Genomic DNA, 15265 nt, shown 5'->3' with positions numbered 1-15265 from the left:
TCAAAGTTACTTCCTAAAAAGATAATTTTGGTGAGAAAGTAATTTGTTTTAGGCTTATTAATTTAAAAAGTATTTTTAAGCAACAACTAATATGTGATAAAGTTTTTAAAAATTACCTTTTAAGTGTATTTGATCAAAATTGTTTTTCAAACTTAGCACACTAGAGATAATAGAATTCATTATCGGTTGGAAAGAGTCTTGGTATTCTTATCAAACGTTTACGCAGCAGGGACTTGGTATGAGGTCCAAACTTTATATTTATCTTAAAAAATTTATTATATATATATAAATTATTATTTTAAAATTTAATAAATTAAAAGCATTAAGATTCTGAACCTATAAATTCAAATTCTGGTTGCGCTGTTATTAATGAAATAAACGATTAAAATAATATAGACCGTGTAATTGGTTATAGGTATCTATTAGATACCTCTGCAATTGACTTTATTGTAAGAGAATTTTGTCTACTTGGTTATAGTTTATTCAACGTTATTTTAAAGACTTTGGGAATTGGGAGGACTTTTCTTTTTCTGTGTTCTGTTATAATTTCTTGATTCTTGATGATGATGAACTCAATTTATCTAAGCACAGTTTCTTTATCTATTTCTGTTGATAATTGGAGGGGAAAAGCAAAAAGGCAAAAGAAATGGCTCATTATTTGGATTCTTCTTCTTCTTTAGTCCCTCCTTTGATTGCTAAACCCAGCAAGGTTGATCTTGAAGCTGGTAACGTTGACCATATTCAATGCCGTATTTGTCTTGAAAGTGATGGTGAGTTTTTGATTGCCCCTTTTAAATTTACTTCAGGGTTTGTGAAAATCTTCAATTCTTGCTTGAAATATTTGTTGGTTTGTGTGTATTATTAGGATTTTTGTTTGATTTTAAGTGTAAAGGTAGTTTGGGACGGAAGTCCATTACTGAGAGAAGTGGTGATCTCGTCTTGCTTGCTGGGAGAGAGGAAGCTTCCGGACGATTGACTCGACAAATAAAGCACTGAATTGGCGAACTATTTCAGAATATAGACATGCCGAAAACGAAGAAGGCCAATTTGCTCTTGAATAGAGGCCGTTAAGGATGTACTTGCTTTTCCTTTTTTTTCGTCGAGATTGGGTTGGTGTTCAGTGTACCGCTTGTACATGGACCCCTTCCTTTCTGTTGTTGCCAGCGCTTTCCCGGGCCGAGCCGGAATTTTTTATTATAAAGGGCTTTGCCAGTGCACTAAAATCCTGCTATGCGCGGGTCTGGGGAAGTGCTGGACCGCAAGGTCTATTGTACGCAGCCTTACCCTACATTTCTGCAAGAAGCTGTTTCCACTGCTCGAACCGTTGACCTCCGGTTCACATGACAGTAATTTGTTACGCCAAGGCTTCCCTACCTAAGTGTAAAGGTAGTTTCTTTGGGGTTAATTAAGTGGATTCTGCATCTTTCAAATGTGGGTTCCCTTACTTTTGATAACCGTGATGTCTGGACCAGCTTGTACTTGACTGCTCGGCAAACTGTTGAGTACCTGTTATTTTCCACCAACATAGGTACTGACTAGTGAATAAACGGGTTTTTCCCTATTCAAGCTGAAAGCCAAATTGTTTTAACCCACGTGCAGTTACTGCATTACTAAGAGGCAACTGAATGAAAATTTACATGTGTGTGTTTGGGGGGGGGGGGGGGGGTTTGAAGATATGGTGTTTGTTTTGTGTGGTACTGTCAGTTTGGTTTGAAGATGGTTAGTTGCATTGTGTAATATATCAAACAGCTTTTATTCTCTTTGAAATAGTCAGATTGAACTCCGCATGACACACATATTCATAGGTCATAGCTTATTCCAAGTCTGGTTAAAGGAGGAGAGTTGCGGTAGGTTGAAGTTCATAAAGAATTAGTCGAACTATGATAAAAGTCCACCCTAACTGATATATTGATTTATCGATTGAAATTGTTCAGATCAAATGATTGAAGGGAAAAACATTTTGACAAAATGGAGTCGTTAGTTTGTTATCATTTCATGAATACTTCGTGTTGAATTCTTCTTTGGTTAATGTATGCAGATAATGTCTTTTGCTGAATGGTTCTTGTTGAGTTTTTCATTTGTTTATTATGTTCAAAGCATATTAGTATTTTTTTGGATAATGAATTTATCGATGCATGAGAAGCAAGATACTTATGATTGTTTTAACTTTTTCTTTTTTAGGCATGGATTTTATTGCACCGTGTAAGTGCAAGGGTACATCAAAGTATGTTCACCGAGAATGCCTTGATCAATGGCGTGCTGTGAAGGTATGTTTTCAGATCGTTTGTTCGTCTGAAGTTTTAGCCTAAGCTTTGCCATAACTTCGGACTTGTTAGACATGTATTGATTCTTTAAAAAGTATGATTAGGAATCAAATTTTTTTCATTTGTTCTACGTGCTTACTGAGTCCTGCACTAGACCAAGTATTCAATTAGTTATTGGCCTTTGCATCATTATAGGCAAAGGCAGCAACTGCCGGTGGATCACTTCGTAATAAAGACCCATAAGCTTTAATCATCAAAATTGAATATATGGTGTCCCCTAAAGCTTGTCTTCTTACAGGAAGGATTTGCATTTGCCCATTGTACGACTTGCGAGGCTCCCTTTTACTTGAGAGTTAACGATCTTCATAGAAAATGGCGAACCTTAAAATTTCGGTTCTTCGTGACGACAGACATTTTGGTCATCTTTCTCGCTGTTCAGCTTGTACGTGGGTTGCCCTTTTTACAGTTTTTTTCTTCATTTCAAGATATTTACTTAAACAGTACTGGGGAACAATATCTTCAATTGATCACTAACCTTCTGTTTTGCAGGTTATAGCTTCACTGGGATATTTGGTGTATGTGATTGATACACATCAGAAGTCATGGCTTCTTTTGCACTGGGGGTTTGACTGCGAACTATGCTTCTATTACATATGCGGTAAATCATATTCATTCGCACTAGTTATCAACATTTTTGTTTATATGTATGTCGAAGTGTTATTTTGTCTGCTTAATATTCTTTTTGTCCAACTGGATGACCAATCCAGATTGATGTACACAACGGCCACATGTTAGATACAGTTGTTACCTATCCATGTTAACATGTAACTTCGGTACCAATAGGCCCCAAAGACCTGATTTTCCTTGCTGGTTTTGAGATTCTATGTCTTATTTAGTCGCCTTGGTAAATGAGATTTGGTTGGGGAGTGATGGAAGAATATGGGATGAACATTATTTACTTAGTTATCTCATAGTTTTCACGTTGTAAGAGTGCAAAACCCTTGTATGGCTATTCTGTTGGAACTTCAGACAAATTCTAGAATAGGTGCTAGTATTTTGTCTAACTATCCAAGTATCCATTCCTTGGATTGCGTTAAAGCTATGTACCCCTATGGCTTAGGTTCAGTAATAAGGACGCAACACATAAAGTGTGGGTTGAGCGCATGTCACAAGTTCAAATCTGTTCACTGACAAAAACCTGGCATTTAACTGGGAGAATGATAGAGAGGCGGGCTGATATTCCACCGAGTTATGAACTTGTGAGTACAATTGCGGTTAGAGGAGCTAACTTAGGAATTTCTCGTTTATCAAAAAAGAAATAGAACCAACTGAAACAACAGAAATGAAATAGAAAACAGGAGGAACAATCATGATGAAAGAGGCATGAGCACTTGATGCATATATTTATTAAGATGCATATACTGCATCATCCAAAATTCTGAGTTTACTATTTTGAGTACATAGCGACTCTTAAATGATATAAGAGTTAATTTTATTGCTATTGGTTGGCTTTTGTGCAGGGGCACTGTTGTTTTTCGTATTGATGGGCATATCTGGTTGTTTCTTAACTTGCTTTGATGAAAGTGTGCACAATGATTTGGGTCAGCCCTGCCAGAATGCGTTGTCTTGTTGCTCTTGCGATGGGTACAAATAATTTGTTTTATGTTCTTTAGACTTCCATTATTCGCTTCCAGATCATAGTAACCTTAATACTGCACTGGGTACAAGTTGGTAACTGTTTGTTGACATCACAACGAAATAAAACACTAAAGAATCTTTTGATTGATTGTCTTTGCATCTTTAGTTTTTTAGTTTCTTTTCGATCTTTTGCATTAATATCTCTTACTGTAGTTGTAGGAGACTTGTTTTTTTTTTCTGTTTCTTTTTTTTCTTTTGGAATGCTACATTTGAGGAAAAAGAGTTTGGTCGATACTGTTTCCTTTTTCATATCATTGCAGAATGTGTGCAGACTGTCATACGCATCGTACAGGTACAACTTATATCTGCGTCGATTCTAACATATGCTCCGAAAATTGTTCGAATTCGACATGTGAATGTTGCTCCGAGAATCAATCTTGCACAGAATGTGAATGTGGGAATTGCTTTGGAGGTGAAGGTGAATCTGGGATACACACATTATTAATTATAGCTGTAATTGTGCTAGGAGTGTTAGCCATCTTAGGCATGTTTTACAGTGTTTTGGTTGCTACAATGGTTGGACAGAGAATTTGGCAGCGACGCTACCACATACTTGAGAAAAGAATACTGACAAAGGTAAGTTACGCCCTTGTTTTTGTTTCTCTTTCAAAATATTTGCCATTGTATATAGGGAAAAGATATATATATATATATATATACACACACACACGCAGTGGCGAATCCAGAAATTTTCTCAAGGGTATTCAAAATACAAATTGTCAAACCTTTTTTATTCCGTTTATGGTTCCTATGTGGATTGAAGGTATTCCAATATTCTCTATAATTTCAACACACAATTAAGACAGACTTTGTTGGGCAACTTTCCTTTGAATGCTACTCCCTCCGTCCCAATTTATGTGACACTCTTTACTTTTTAGTCAGTTCCAAAAGAATGTCACATTTCCTTATTTAAAAATAAGTTATCTTTAGAATTCTTATTTTACCCTTAGATTTATAATGACACAAATATCTATGGTTTGTTTTAGACCACGAATTTCAAAAGTCTTTCTTTCTTAAACCCTGTACCGAGTCAAACACATCCACTTAAATTGGGCAGAGGGTGTAGTATTTTTGGCCATTTCCTCCCTATCATTGTCATCACCTAATGCCTAATGGAAACTTTAAGTAGAACTTCGTAACCAGGGGTTGAATGTTTTAGTTTTCGATACTGTTGGAAAATTAGTGGTATCTCATAAGGTTATGTCCATCATGGTTTGGAAATCATTTCTCTTTGAAATATTATTTACATCTACTTATTATTTAGTAAATTATTTTACATTTAACAGAGTCAAACTAGTCGTTATCTAGCCGTTAACTAGCCGTTATCTAGTCGTTGGAGCAACGCCAATATAAACATGGTCTTTGGAGAGTTAAAGACATACTTTCTAACCCAACCTTCTAAATCTTCTTCTTCCTCCTATACGCTGGGTTTCTTTGTAGAATTTTCTGCTAGTTTTGTTCCTAGTTTTACAACTGGAAGAGCTTGTTGATCTTGGGGGATACGCCTAATTTTATTAATCACCGTGTGGGCGAAATATCCTTAAGGACAATGTCCTTGACACGCCTCAAGCTAAATCTCATTCTCCATAATTCAATTTTTCCAACAATCTTAAGGATATTTCCATATTTTTTTATTATGGAGAATCAAATTTGACGCTGATCAAGTTGTTGTTTCAATTTTGTGCATTATCGCATTATGGAGGATAAATTGCACCACAAAATTAAGGTACGTTTTTTATAGTATTTAAATGCACCTAAGCCTACAAAAATGTAGACTTTTATTGTTATCCATTTTTGAAAATCTTGAATGCTCTAAGATAGTGGGTTTAAATTTATTCTTCAATTTCAACAAATTTGAGTTTTGAATTTGGTGTGTTACAAATAAAAGCATGCTTGATTTCATCCCAGTCATATAAGTTCTTTGCTATTTCTATGAGAATGAAAGAGTGAATAATTTACTATACATGATAATCATTGATGCCAAATAGAATTTGATAAATTTTTTTGATGGAAGGGAGGATGATGATTAATGTGTTGATTTTATAAATCTTTTCCGTATTAGTTTGATAGAAATAATAGATAAGATAAAACCTTCTTATTCTTGTGACTTATTGGGTGAAGCTACGTTATTTTATTAGCTTGTTATTTATAAATTGGTGGAACTCTTTATGAGTTGTGAAAAGATTATCTCGTTAACCTGAAATTTTTAAAAATGTGGGGGTTCGTGGTGTCTAGAGTTATATATCATGTTTCTAAGAAGGAAAAACTTAGGAAAAATTGTTTGTTAAAATTATAACGAGGCATTACAAAATTGAGATTATTTGTGGAAAAAAATTTAAATATGGAGATATCAAAAGAAAATAAAGTCTTATATGTGTTAAAAGATGTTTCAAAAGGCACTTGTATAGAAGTCAAGTTTCATTTCAATTTAGATGATTTTATGCCTTACTCGAGAAATACGATGAGTTAGTATTATGTATGTGGATTTTCATTGTATTAGAAGGATACAATGATGATATTGAATCTCTGATTCAGATGAGAAAAAACTCACAATTGATTGTGTGATTACCTTTTGGTTAGGTATTATGATGTTGGAATTGTCTGGCAATGAGGTTGATTAAGCAACCTTTTGGTGAGTTAAACCGACAATAATTGTGTCGATGAATTGTGATTGTCAAGGCGCAATAATCATTGTAAGAAAATAAATCTTTCAATGGGAAGAGTAGATATATTTTCTTAAGATAAATGTCATAAAGCAATTGCTTAGAGATGAGAGTTTTTTATGCATATTATGTGTAGACAAAAGATGATTTGGCCGATCTTTTGACTTATAAGTGAAACATCGAGGGGTTGGGACTTTTGCCAATTTGAGTTATATCAACAATGATGGTAACCCAATCTATGTGATTGGAGATCCCATGAAGTAGGTTCATATGGGTAATAACAAGTCATTAGTTGATCAAATATGTACTATTAAATTATGTCTCTTCCTATGGCGTGTGTATATAGTGCAGGACTACAAGGAATGTGAGGTTGAGTAATTAAACTCTTAATCCAATAATCCATAGCCTTTTGTAGATAGTGTATTGCGCTGCAGAATACACTTGATGGATGTGCTTATATGAGTGTGGAGTGGGGCCGCTCCTATGAAATTTGTAGCAAAATTTTAGAGAACTAGGCCTGCGCATGGCCTATTAGCGCAAAACTGCGATAACAACATAAATTTTGATATGTGTGATATGATGAATAAGATCCCTAGCTTACAATAAGAGTTTTTGGTTCATAGAAGTTATTAACTTCACCAATTATTCTGTAAGTTAAATCTTATTTTATCTATATCTGGTTCAGTCTATAAGACACCAGATGAATTTCATTATACCCGAAACCCAGCAAATTATACTCTCTCTCTTTATTTATTACCTTTTGAGATATGCGGGGGATGGAAAATTAGTGGTATCTCATAAGGTTATGTCCATCATGGTTTGGAAAATCTTTTCTCTTTGAAATATTATTTACATCTACTTATTATTTAGTAAATTATTTTACATTTAATACAGTCAAACTAGTCGTTATCTAGCCATTAACTATCTGTTATCTAGCCGTTATATAAACATGGTCTTTGGAGAGTTAAAAACACTTTCTAACACAACCTTCTAAATCTTCTTCTTCCTCCTATACACTAGGTTTCTTCGTAGAATTTCCTGCTAGTTCTATTCCCAGTTTTACAACTGGAAGAAGTTGTTGAATCTTAGGGGATGCACCTAATTTTATTCATCACCGTGTGGGCGAAATATCCTTAAGGACAGTGTCCTTAACACGCCTCAAGCTAAATCTCATTCTCCATAATTTAATTTTTCCAACAGATACTTGAAGTTTCAGTTTCTTTTTCTGTACTCATTCTTGGTCTGTAACACTTTTGGCTTTGAAGCCTGTTGATTAGGTTGTTGATCTTAAAAGTCAATGAAAATGCAGTTTGGTGTCCTGGTTATGTGAAGATTTCATGAACCAGTCATGAGCTGCATGTTTGTTATCATAATTCTTACCGAGCTTATTAGGGTTCTATCTGATATGCTAATTCTTATATAGGAATATGTTGTGGAGGACGTAGGCGAGGTGGCGCGTAATGATTGGTCACCGCCGCCATTGCCACAGGAGCATGTTCAGCAGCTGGAATCACTTGGACTTCTATAAACTTGAAGAAGTTGACAGAGGAAACAACAGATGGATTGCACTCCATATTAACTCAAGTTTATGGATCTCCAAGGGACAATGCTTATTTACCAAGACAAAAATTTATTTGAACTCAATATTTTTCACTTATGTGCATATTTTATAAATGATCACATGTAATTGTTGAAGAAACTGATCATTAATAAATTAAATGAAGCAACATGATGCATCTCAACTATGGGTTGCTTCAAGTAAGTAAGAAAACTCTCTCATAATTCCTTTTGACTTAAAAGTTTTGAGGTGCGCTAACGTTAACCTAATGGTTGCAAATGGGTGGGTTGAGTAGATTTGGGTGGGTTGAAAATGGGTTGGTCTAAATTCGTTCATATTTCATGCGGGTCAAAAACGGGTTAGGTGTTATGGGCGGGTTGAATATGGGTTAACCCATATTATATTAGTGTAATACTTTAACAAGTCCAATTTATAATTTTTCTTTTACTCAAATTATTTAATGGCATAAGCTTATCCGCATTATTAAATTTATTCAAATTTGACTATTATATTATAAACTTAAGTTACTCTTCCCATAAAATATGCAACAGTTTTTATTTTAGGAAGAAAATGTGCTTAATCCACTTTGTTGTATAATAATAATAATAATAATAATAATAATAATAATAATAGTAATAATAATAATAATAATAATAATAATAATAATAATAATAATAATAATAATAATAATAATAATAATAATTAATTTGCTTTTACTCCTTAAACTATTTTTGGTATTTAAGTATGCACCTAGAAAGAACAAGATATTTTCTGAAAAAACACTAAACAATACTTACAATGTTTAAAAGAAAAAAAAGGAAAAATTTACTCACATAGTCAACTACATTGAGAAGAAACATACGAAGGAAGATAGAGTTGGATTACCCATTTTCGGTTTCAAAAATGATATCAGATATTTGAGTAAGCAAAAGTTGGAAAATAATCCATTAGGCAAACTTATATTTTACCCACATTATACCCATGAATACCTATATTTCTACGGGTTGAATATAGGTTAAAGCCCAAATTTTACACAATTTAAATATTACTTATCCAATCCACAAAAATAGGGAGAAATTCAAAAATAGCCAGATTTACAAGTGATCATTCAAAAATAACCACAGTTTTAAAAGTAATCGAAATTTAGCCACTTTTCATGTAAAGATAAATTTGAACGAAAACACTGTTCAAAATCCGAAAAATACTACAGTATAATATACTAGAATTCCAGTATAATATACACTTAATGGAGGTCTGAATCTTAATCATTCAGATCTCGGACATTAAGTGCATTTGTTTTAAAGTCTGAATCTTGATTATTCAAATCTTAATCGTTAAGTGTGTTTGTTTTGTTAACTTCACAACTACTTAATGGGTGTGAATAAGTTTGTATGATTAAGATCTATAATGGAGACTTAATTTCATTAAGATGCTATCATTCATATTCATTATTAACCGCTGCCACCGCCGCCCATTATCAACTACCACCATGCCACCCACCACCACCAACATCCTCAATCATAGCCACCATCATTGTCGACTACCACCACCCACCATCCTCACCCTTCCCACCACCATCATTCTCAACGACAACCAACACTCATCCACCTCAACTACCACAACTAACCACCCCATCACCATCAACAACCATAGCTGGCACTGCCCATCATTATAAACTACCACCAGCCGCTACTATCTTCCTTAATCACAATTACCACTACCACCCGCCCATTATTAACTATCACCACCCACCACCACCATCCTCAATCATAATAGCTACCACTATCAATCACCACTACCTACTACCCTAAACTACCACCATCAACCAAATCTACCACCAACCATTGCTTTTAATCGGCATTCACAAGCGCTACCGTTAGCAATCACCACTAGCTACTATCATATTTTAAACAACTATATATTTTATTGATGGAATATTAGATTAATTAGTATTATTTAAATTTTATGTTTATTAGTTTTCAAATAAAGGTAAATTTTATACATTCAGATGTTAAAAATCAAACAGTCTTAATTATTTAGTATTCATATCTTAATACACACCTTAACATTCAGATGTGTATTCAGATTAAGATGTCTTAATCTTAATACATATCTTGATATTTAGATGTGTATTCAGACGTATTAATCTTCAAAAAAACAAATGAGCCGCGTGTTGGAGTTCCAGCATATTATGCTGGAAGTTCATACATAGGTGCACCGATCTCTAGTATATTATGCTGGAACTTTCCGTGTTGCAGCAAAATAATGTCTATTTTTCAATGACTTTGCAAATGATGGTTATTTTTGAATGACCAGTCCGAAAATTACTAACCCATTGTCACGACCCAAAATTCCTCCGAAGGAGTCGTGATGCCACCTAGTCTCTAAAACTAGGTAAGCCTAACATTAACAGAAATAACGACAATATTTGCTAACTTCGAACAATTCTGAAATAGAAATCTCTGAATAATTTATAATTCCAAAATGGTAGTACAAGTCATAAGCCTTTCTAGGAGTAGTTATACACAATGAATACATCATTGTTCTAGAACAAAGGAAACAATGGAAATGAATATAATAGGAGGTGACTCCGAGGCCTGCGAATGCAGCAACATGTTTACCTTGAGTCTCCACGGCAATGATTCGTACAACCACTAACGATGAAATACCTGGATCTATACAAAAATGTACAGAAGTGTAGTATGAGCACATCACAACGGTGCCCAGTAAATATCAAGACTAACCTCGGTGGAGTAGTGGCGAGGAACAGTCAAGACACCTACTGGTCTAATAAACTGAACAGGATATGACATAAAGCTAACAAGATAAAGATAACAAAGTAATGCCAATAGCAGAAAGAAATCAAACTACAACAATAGAGACGATAAGGGGAAAACACGGATGGTAACGAAAATAACCAGGTAATTACACACCAACACGGTTGGGATACATACAAGTAAAAAAATGTGATCAAATAAGGGAAAACGATGTTAACTCAACCAATCGCATCGTTTCTAATACACAAATTCCAACCATCCTGATCCTCGTAACCTCATATCAAAATCACAACTTCCAAACCTTTAACACACATGGTACCTGGTGCCCACATATTTCCATCTCACTTTGCATGACAAAATCCACGTGCTACTCAGTACATAATATTCGTAAACAATGCAAATTAAGCTATTAAAGAAGTTCTGTTTATATAACATAAAGTAAATTTTACAGTTTCTAGACCCAATAGGAAATTAACGAGAAAAAATGAAGTTATTTTTAGAAATCATTTGAATAAAGAAAATACCTTTTTTAAATAAACTAGATGAGGTTAGCCAGTGCTTGCACGGGCCCAACGTTTTACATTTTCCGACAGCAACCTCTTATTATTTAATTTCAAGCCTTAGAATTGGTTTAAGTCAAAGAAAGATGCATGCCATTCAATATGTCAAGAATTTCATTGATGCATATTTTGATATGATTGATCATTGACATACTTTCATTATATAGAAAATAAGCAAAAAATAACCCGAGGTAACAACTAAGAATAAACCTTAGAACTTGGAGTATAAGATGACTTTAGATGCCTCAAACATTCCTTTTCTTTATAAGTTATGAAAATACAAAAGTCTCATATGCCGAGATAAAAGAATTACATAATTTTAAAGCAAGCTACGTAAATTCAGAATTCTCAAACTTTAAGAGACAAAATCTGAAGAAGTCTAATTTCTAGGAAATCCAATAATGAAGCATTTTACTCTTCAATCATAGAAATCTATTAATCATCCATGCCACATGACATATACTTGAATTCAGGAAAATCCCAATGTGAAACATTGAAGAGTGACAATAGGCAAATTAGAGGCCCTTTGCTCAAACAAGAAAACAAAATGCCCACATGCAATGACAAACACTAAAATTACATTAACATTTTAACAATGTTCGAAAAATTGTGATGCTTGGGGGGAAACGGTCTTGAGTTGGTTAACATTCGATATTTGGGAGGTCTTGAGTTGTTTATCATCCAAGGCGAAAAAAATTTCTTTTTCTCAACAAACCAATCTTCTTTAGTATTGTACCAATCACTGTATGTTCATACAAAGTCATACACATATCAACAATGTATATTATTTAAGTATAAAAAAATTCAAATAATTTTAGTATATATATAAGCCTTCCTTGGATAATAGCTTACAATCCCGTGAAAAAAAAAATCAAAGACAAGAAAAGGTAAAAGTGCGAATTAGAGGCTAAAATTGTGCTACCCGTATATTTCAGAATATACCCAATAACTGAATTCCACTAAAAAGATTAATAACCCAATAAATGTTTAACATGTTCAAAATTATACAATTAGTAGACACCTCTTCAAGTTTTTAAGACAAATCTTGCGCCATAAAGCAAAGGTTTTCTAGCCAATAATCCTAAGGATATAAGCCAAAAGCATTCTACTTCGGTGAAAATCAGGAAGTAATTTAGATATAGTCCCTAAAGGTATTAAGAGCATCACTTGTTTCTCCATTTTAATACTGGTATTTGATGCTGATTCTTTGAATTAGCACTTTACCAATTCAGAATCTCCACACAATAAATGAATATCCTCAAAAGGAAAAAAAAAAGATGGAGAAGAGGGGGAAAAAAATTCCCCAGCCAGAACAATATAATTACAAATAATTTCCCACATCCTTCTTTATTTCACGACACCAATCTTGAAAAATATTACATCATTTGCGTATATCTTTTTCCTAATATCAAATATAAAGAAGAGAATGAATAAAAATTCGTACCTTTTTCGCTCTTGTAATTGTTTCATCGACAAAGCTTTAACTGGTAAATTCGTATCTTTTTCCTCCATGTATGATTCATAAGAAGAAAATTTGATACTCAAGAATAATATATCACAACACTTCAAGTTAGCATTATAAAGTCAAACAGAAATTGGAGGATATCCTAATAAATTTAGGTTAAGCTAGAATTTGATTCAGAACGCTAACATGAGGTATTATTTTTTAAAGTACCCTCACATGTATAGAAAATTTATTTCCCACTACTACACTTGTAGAAGGAAATCCAGTCTAGTTGTAGAAAAGAAGCAATACGATTCATTTCATTTTTTAAATTTCAAGAATTTTCTTAATAAGATACAAATAGTACAATGGAAGCATGAAGCTTAATTTCATGACTTATAGTTTTAACTCATGTTGTTGTCCCATGATGGGTCTCAAATATGTATAAGGTAAAAAAACCGACAAAATAAGCAACAACTTTTATAATTCATAGAAAAATCAATATAGCTTTCAGAGTTAATTACATAGAAATTTCTGTCCAACATACAGTGAGGAGAATTATTAAGAGTCCACACAACATGTTTAATTGATACAATGTAGTTACTTGCCCTATATGTGCACTGCAAATATCAGCAACACAAATCTGTTACTAAGAGAGCAAAACAATTCATTTATGGGAAAGAAAAAGAATGCAATCAAGAAATATCCACACATCAACCATAAAGCAACTATGCATTGACCACAAGTTCTGAAACTTCCTTCCTGCCGATTGAAAAAACTAATATAGCGACAGCTCATAATAACCCAAAAAGAATGTGAGTTTTGGTTTTCCAAAAATAGAAAACAACAAACACCTATGTCTCACGACCACTAAACAGAGGTGTTTAGGTATTAAAATGTGTATAAGAAGACTTCACATGATTAATAGCCTGTTTGGCCAAGCTTTGTTTTGGCCAAGCTTTTGGAAGAAAAAAAAAGTGTTTTTGAGGAGAAGCAAAAGCAGTTTTGGAGAAGCAGAAAAAAGTAGTTTCTCTTCAAAAACACTTTTTTTAGAAGCACTTTTGAGAAAAATACACTTAGAAGCAGTTTTTTAAAGCCTGACCAAACACTAATTGCTGCTCAGAAGCATTTTTCAAACTAATTAGCCAAACACAAACTGATTCTCACCAAAAGTACTTTTGAAAAAAAAACACTTCTCAAAATAAACTGATTTTTGCAGCTTGGCCAAACGGGCTATAAATCTTTAAAAGCATGCTCATTTATGACAATAAAATGACCATCAACTTGTAGCTATAAAATTTCTACCAAGTTTCAACAAAGGACAACCTTGTCATTGAAGATGAAAAGTAGTGTCAAATTACATGATTACATATATCCTATTAAATTTATTTTGCATATGTAAAAGAGTAACGAAAAATTTACACAAATATCAATATCAGAAAATTGAAGTCAAAGTAGGATAAGCAAAGAAAAACTCAACAGATAAAAATTTGCAGATTATCAGATTTAAGTGTTGAAGTTTGGCAATTTTTTTGTCCCACATCGGTGGGCTCTTGAGTTTGGGGGGATTTCCCCCCTATAAAAGAAGGCCTAATGTTTAGGATTTAAATACACCTCTTATTTGCCTTCTCATCTGTTTAAGACATTTGTATCTTCTCTCTTTAGTATTATTTCACTTGTATTTTTGGAGTGGAATAAAATATTGGTTGTGTCCGAGGAGTAGGCAAAATTAGCCGAACCTTGTAAATTCTGGTGTTCCCTTTATTGTTGCTTTATTGTCTTATTTATTATTTGGTGGCTGTCATAATTTTTGGTATAGTAGTTGTGACTTATTCACACTATATACATTTGACTTTCCGCAACAATTGGTATCAGAGCCAAGGTACTATCTAAGTATGCTCTATGGTTGCAGCATAGTCTGATCTTCCACATCAGAAAAGATTTATCTTGGTAACTGAGTCAAGGTTCTGTCTGAGTATGCTCTGTGGTTGCAGCTTAGTCTGATCTTCTACATCAGAAAGGAAATAATCTTGATTTGTGTCGTCAGCTATTAAATAATATTTGTGTCAAATATGGGAGACAATAAACAAGAAGAATCTACATCAAATGTCAACAATACGTCATCATTGGCATCTTCGCTTATGACAAGAATTGTGTCAAATGCGAAATTTGCGGTAGAAATTTTTGACGGGTCCGGACATTTTGGGATGTGGCAAGACGAGGTTCTAGATGTCCTTTTTCAACAAGGGCTAGATCTTGCCATTGAAGAAAAGAGACCAGATGTTATTGGAGAAGAAGATT

At 33.7% G+C, this 15265-nt stretch overlaps 1 protein-coding gene across 5 annotated transcripts; it reads left to right on the top strand.

Moving 5' to 3' along the window:
- The first annotated feature begins 471 nt into the window (after nucleotides 1-471).
- On the top strand, nucleotides 472-8396 carry LOC107789319 (uncharacterized). 5 transcript variants are annotated; one of them, XR_012696857.1, is made up of 9 exons: nucleotides 472-770; nucleotides 2182-2267; nucleotides 2563-2706; nucleotides 2814-2922; nucleotides 3785-3908; nucleotides 4223-4538; nucleotides 5665-5688; nucleotides 6543-6655; nucleotides 8049-8184. XR_012696857.1 is itself a non-coding variant. In XM_016611099.2 (9 exons), the coding sequence occupies exons 1-8, from the start codon at nucleotides 647-649 to the stop codon at nucleotides 6549-6551; spliced, it is 936 nt and encodes a 311-aa protein (XP_016466585.1). In that variant the 5' UTR covers nucleotides 472-646; the 3' UTR covers nucleotides 6552-6594; nucleotides 8049-8186. The 5 variants fall into 5 exon arrangements, 4 of the variants coding, with proteins under 4 accessions (XP_016466585.1, XP_016466582.1, XP_016466590.1 ...); XM_016611099.2 differs by having other exon boundaries at nucleotides 6543-6594; nucleotides 8049-8186; XM_016611096.2 differs by lacking the exon at nucleotides 6543-6655 and having other exon boundaries at nucleotides 8049-8396.
- Nucleotides 8397-15265: the final 6869 nt, after the last annotated feature.

The sequence above is a fragment of the Nicotiana tabacum genome, chromosome 11, assembly GCF_000715075.1.
Source record: "Nicotiana tabacum cultivar K326 chromosome 11, ASM71507v2, whole genome shotgun sequence".
NCBI classification, from domain to species: domain Eukaryota; kingdom Viridiplantae; phylum Streptophyta; class Magnoliopsida; order Solanales; family Solanaceae; genus Nicotiana; species Nicotiana tabacum.
The sequence above is the reverse complement of the archived record's forward strand: the minus strand, read 5'-3'. Positions and strand labels throughout refer to the sequence as shown.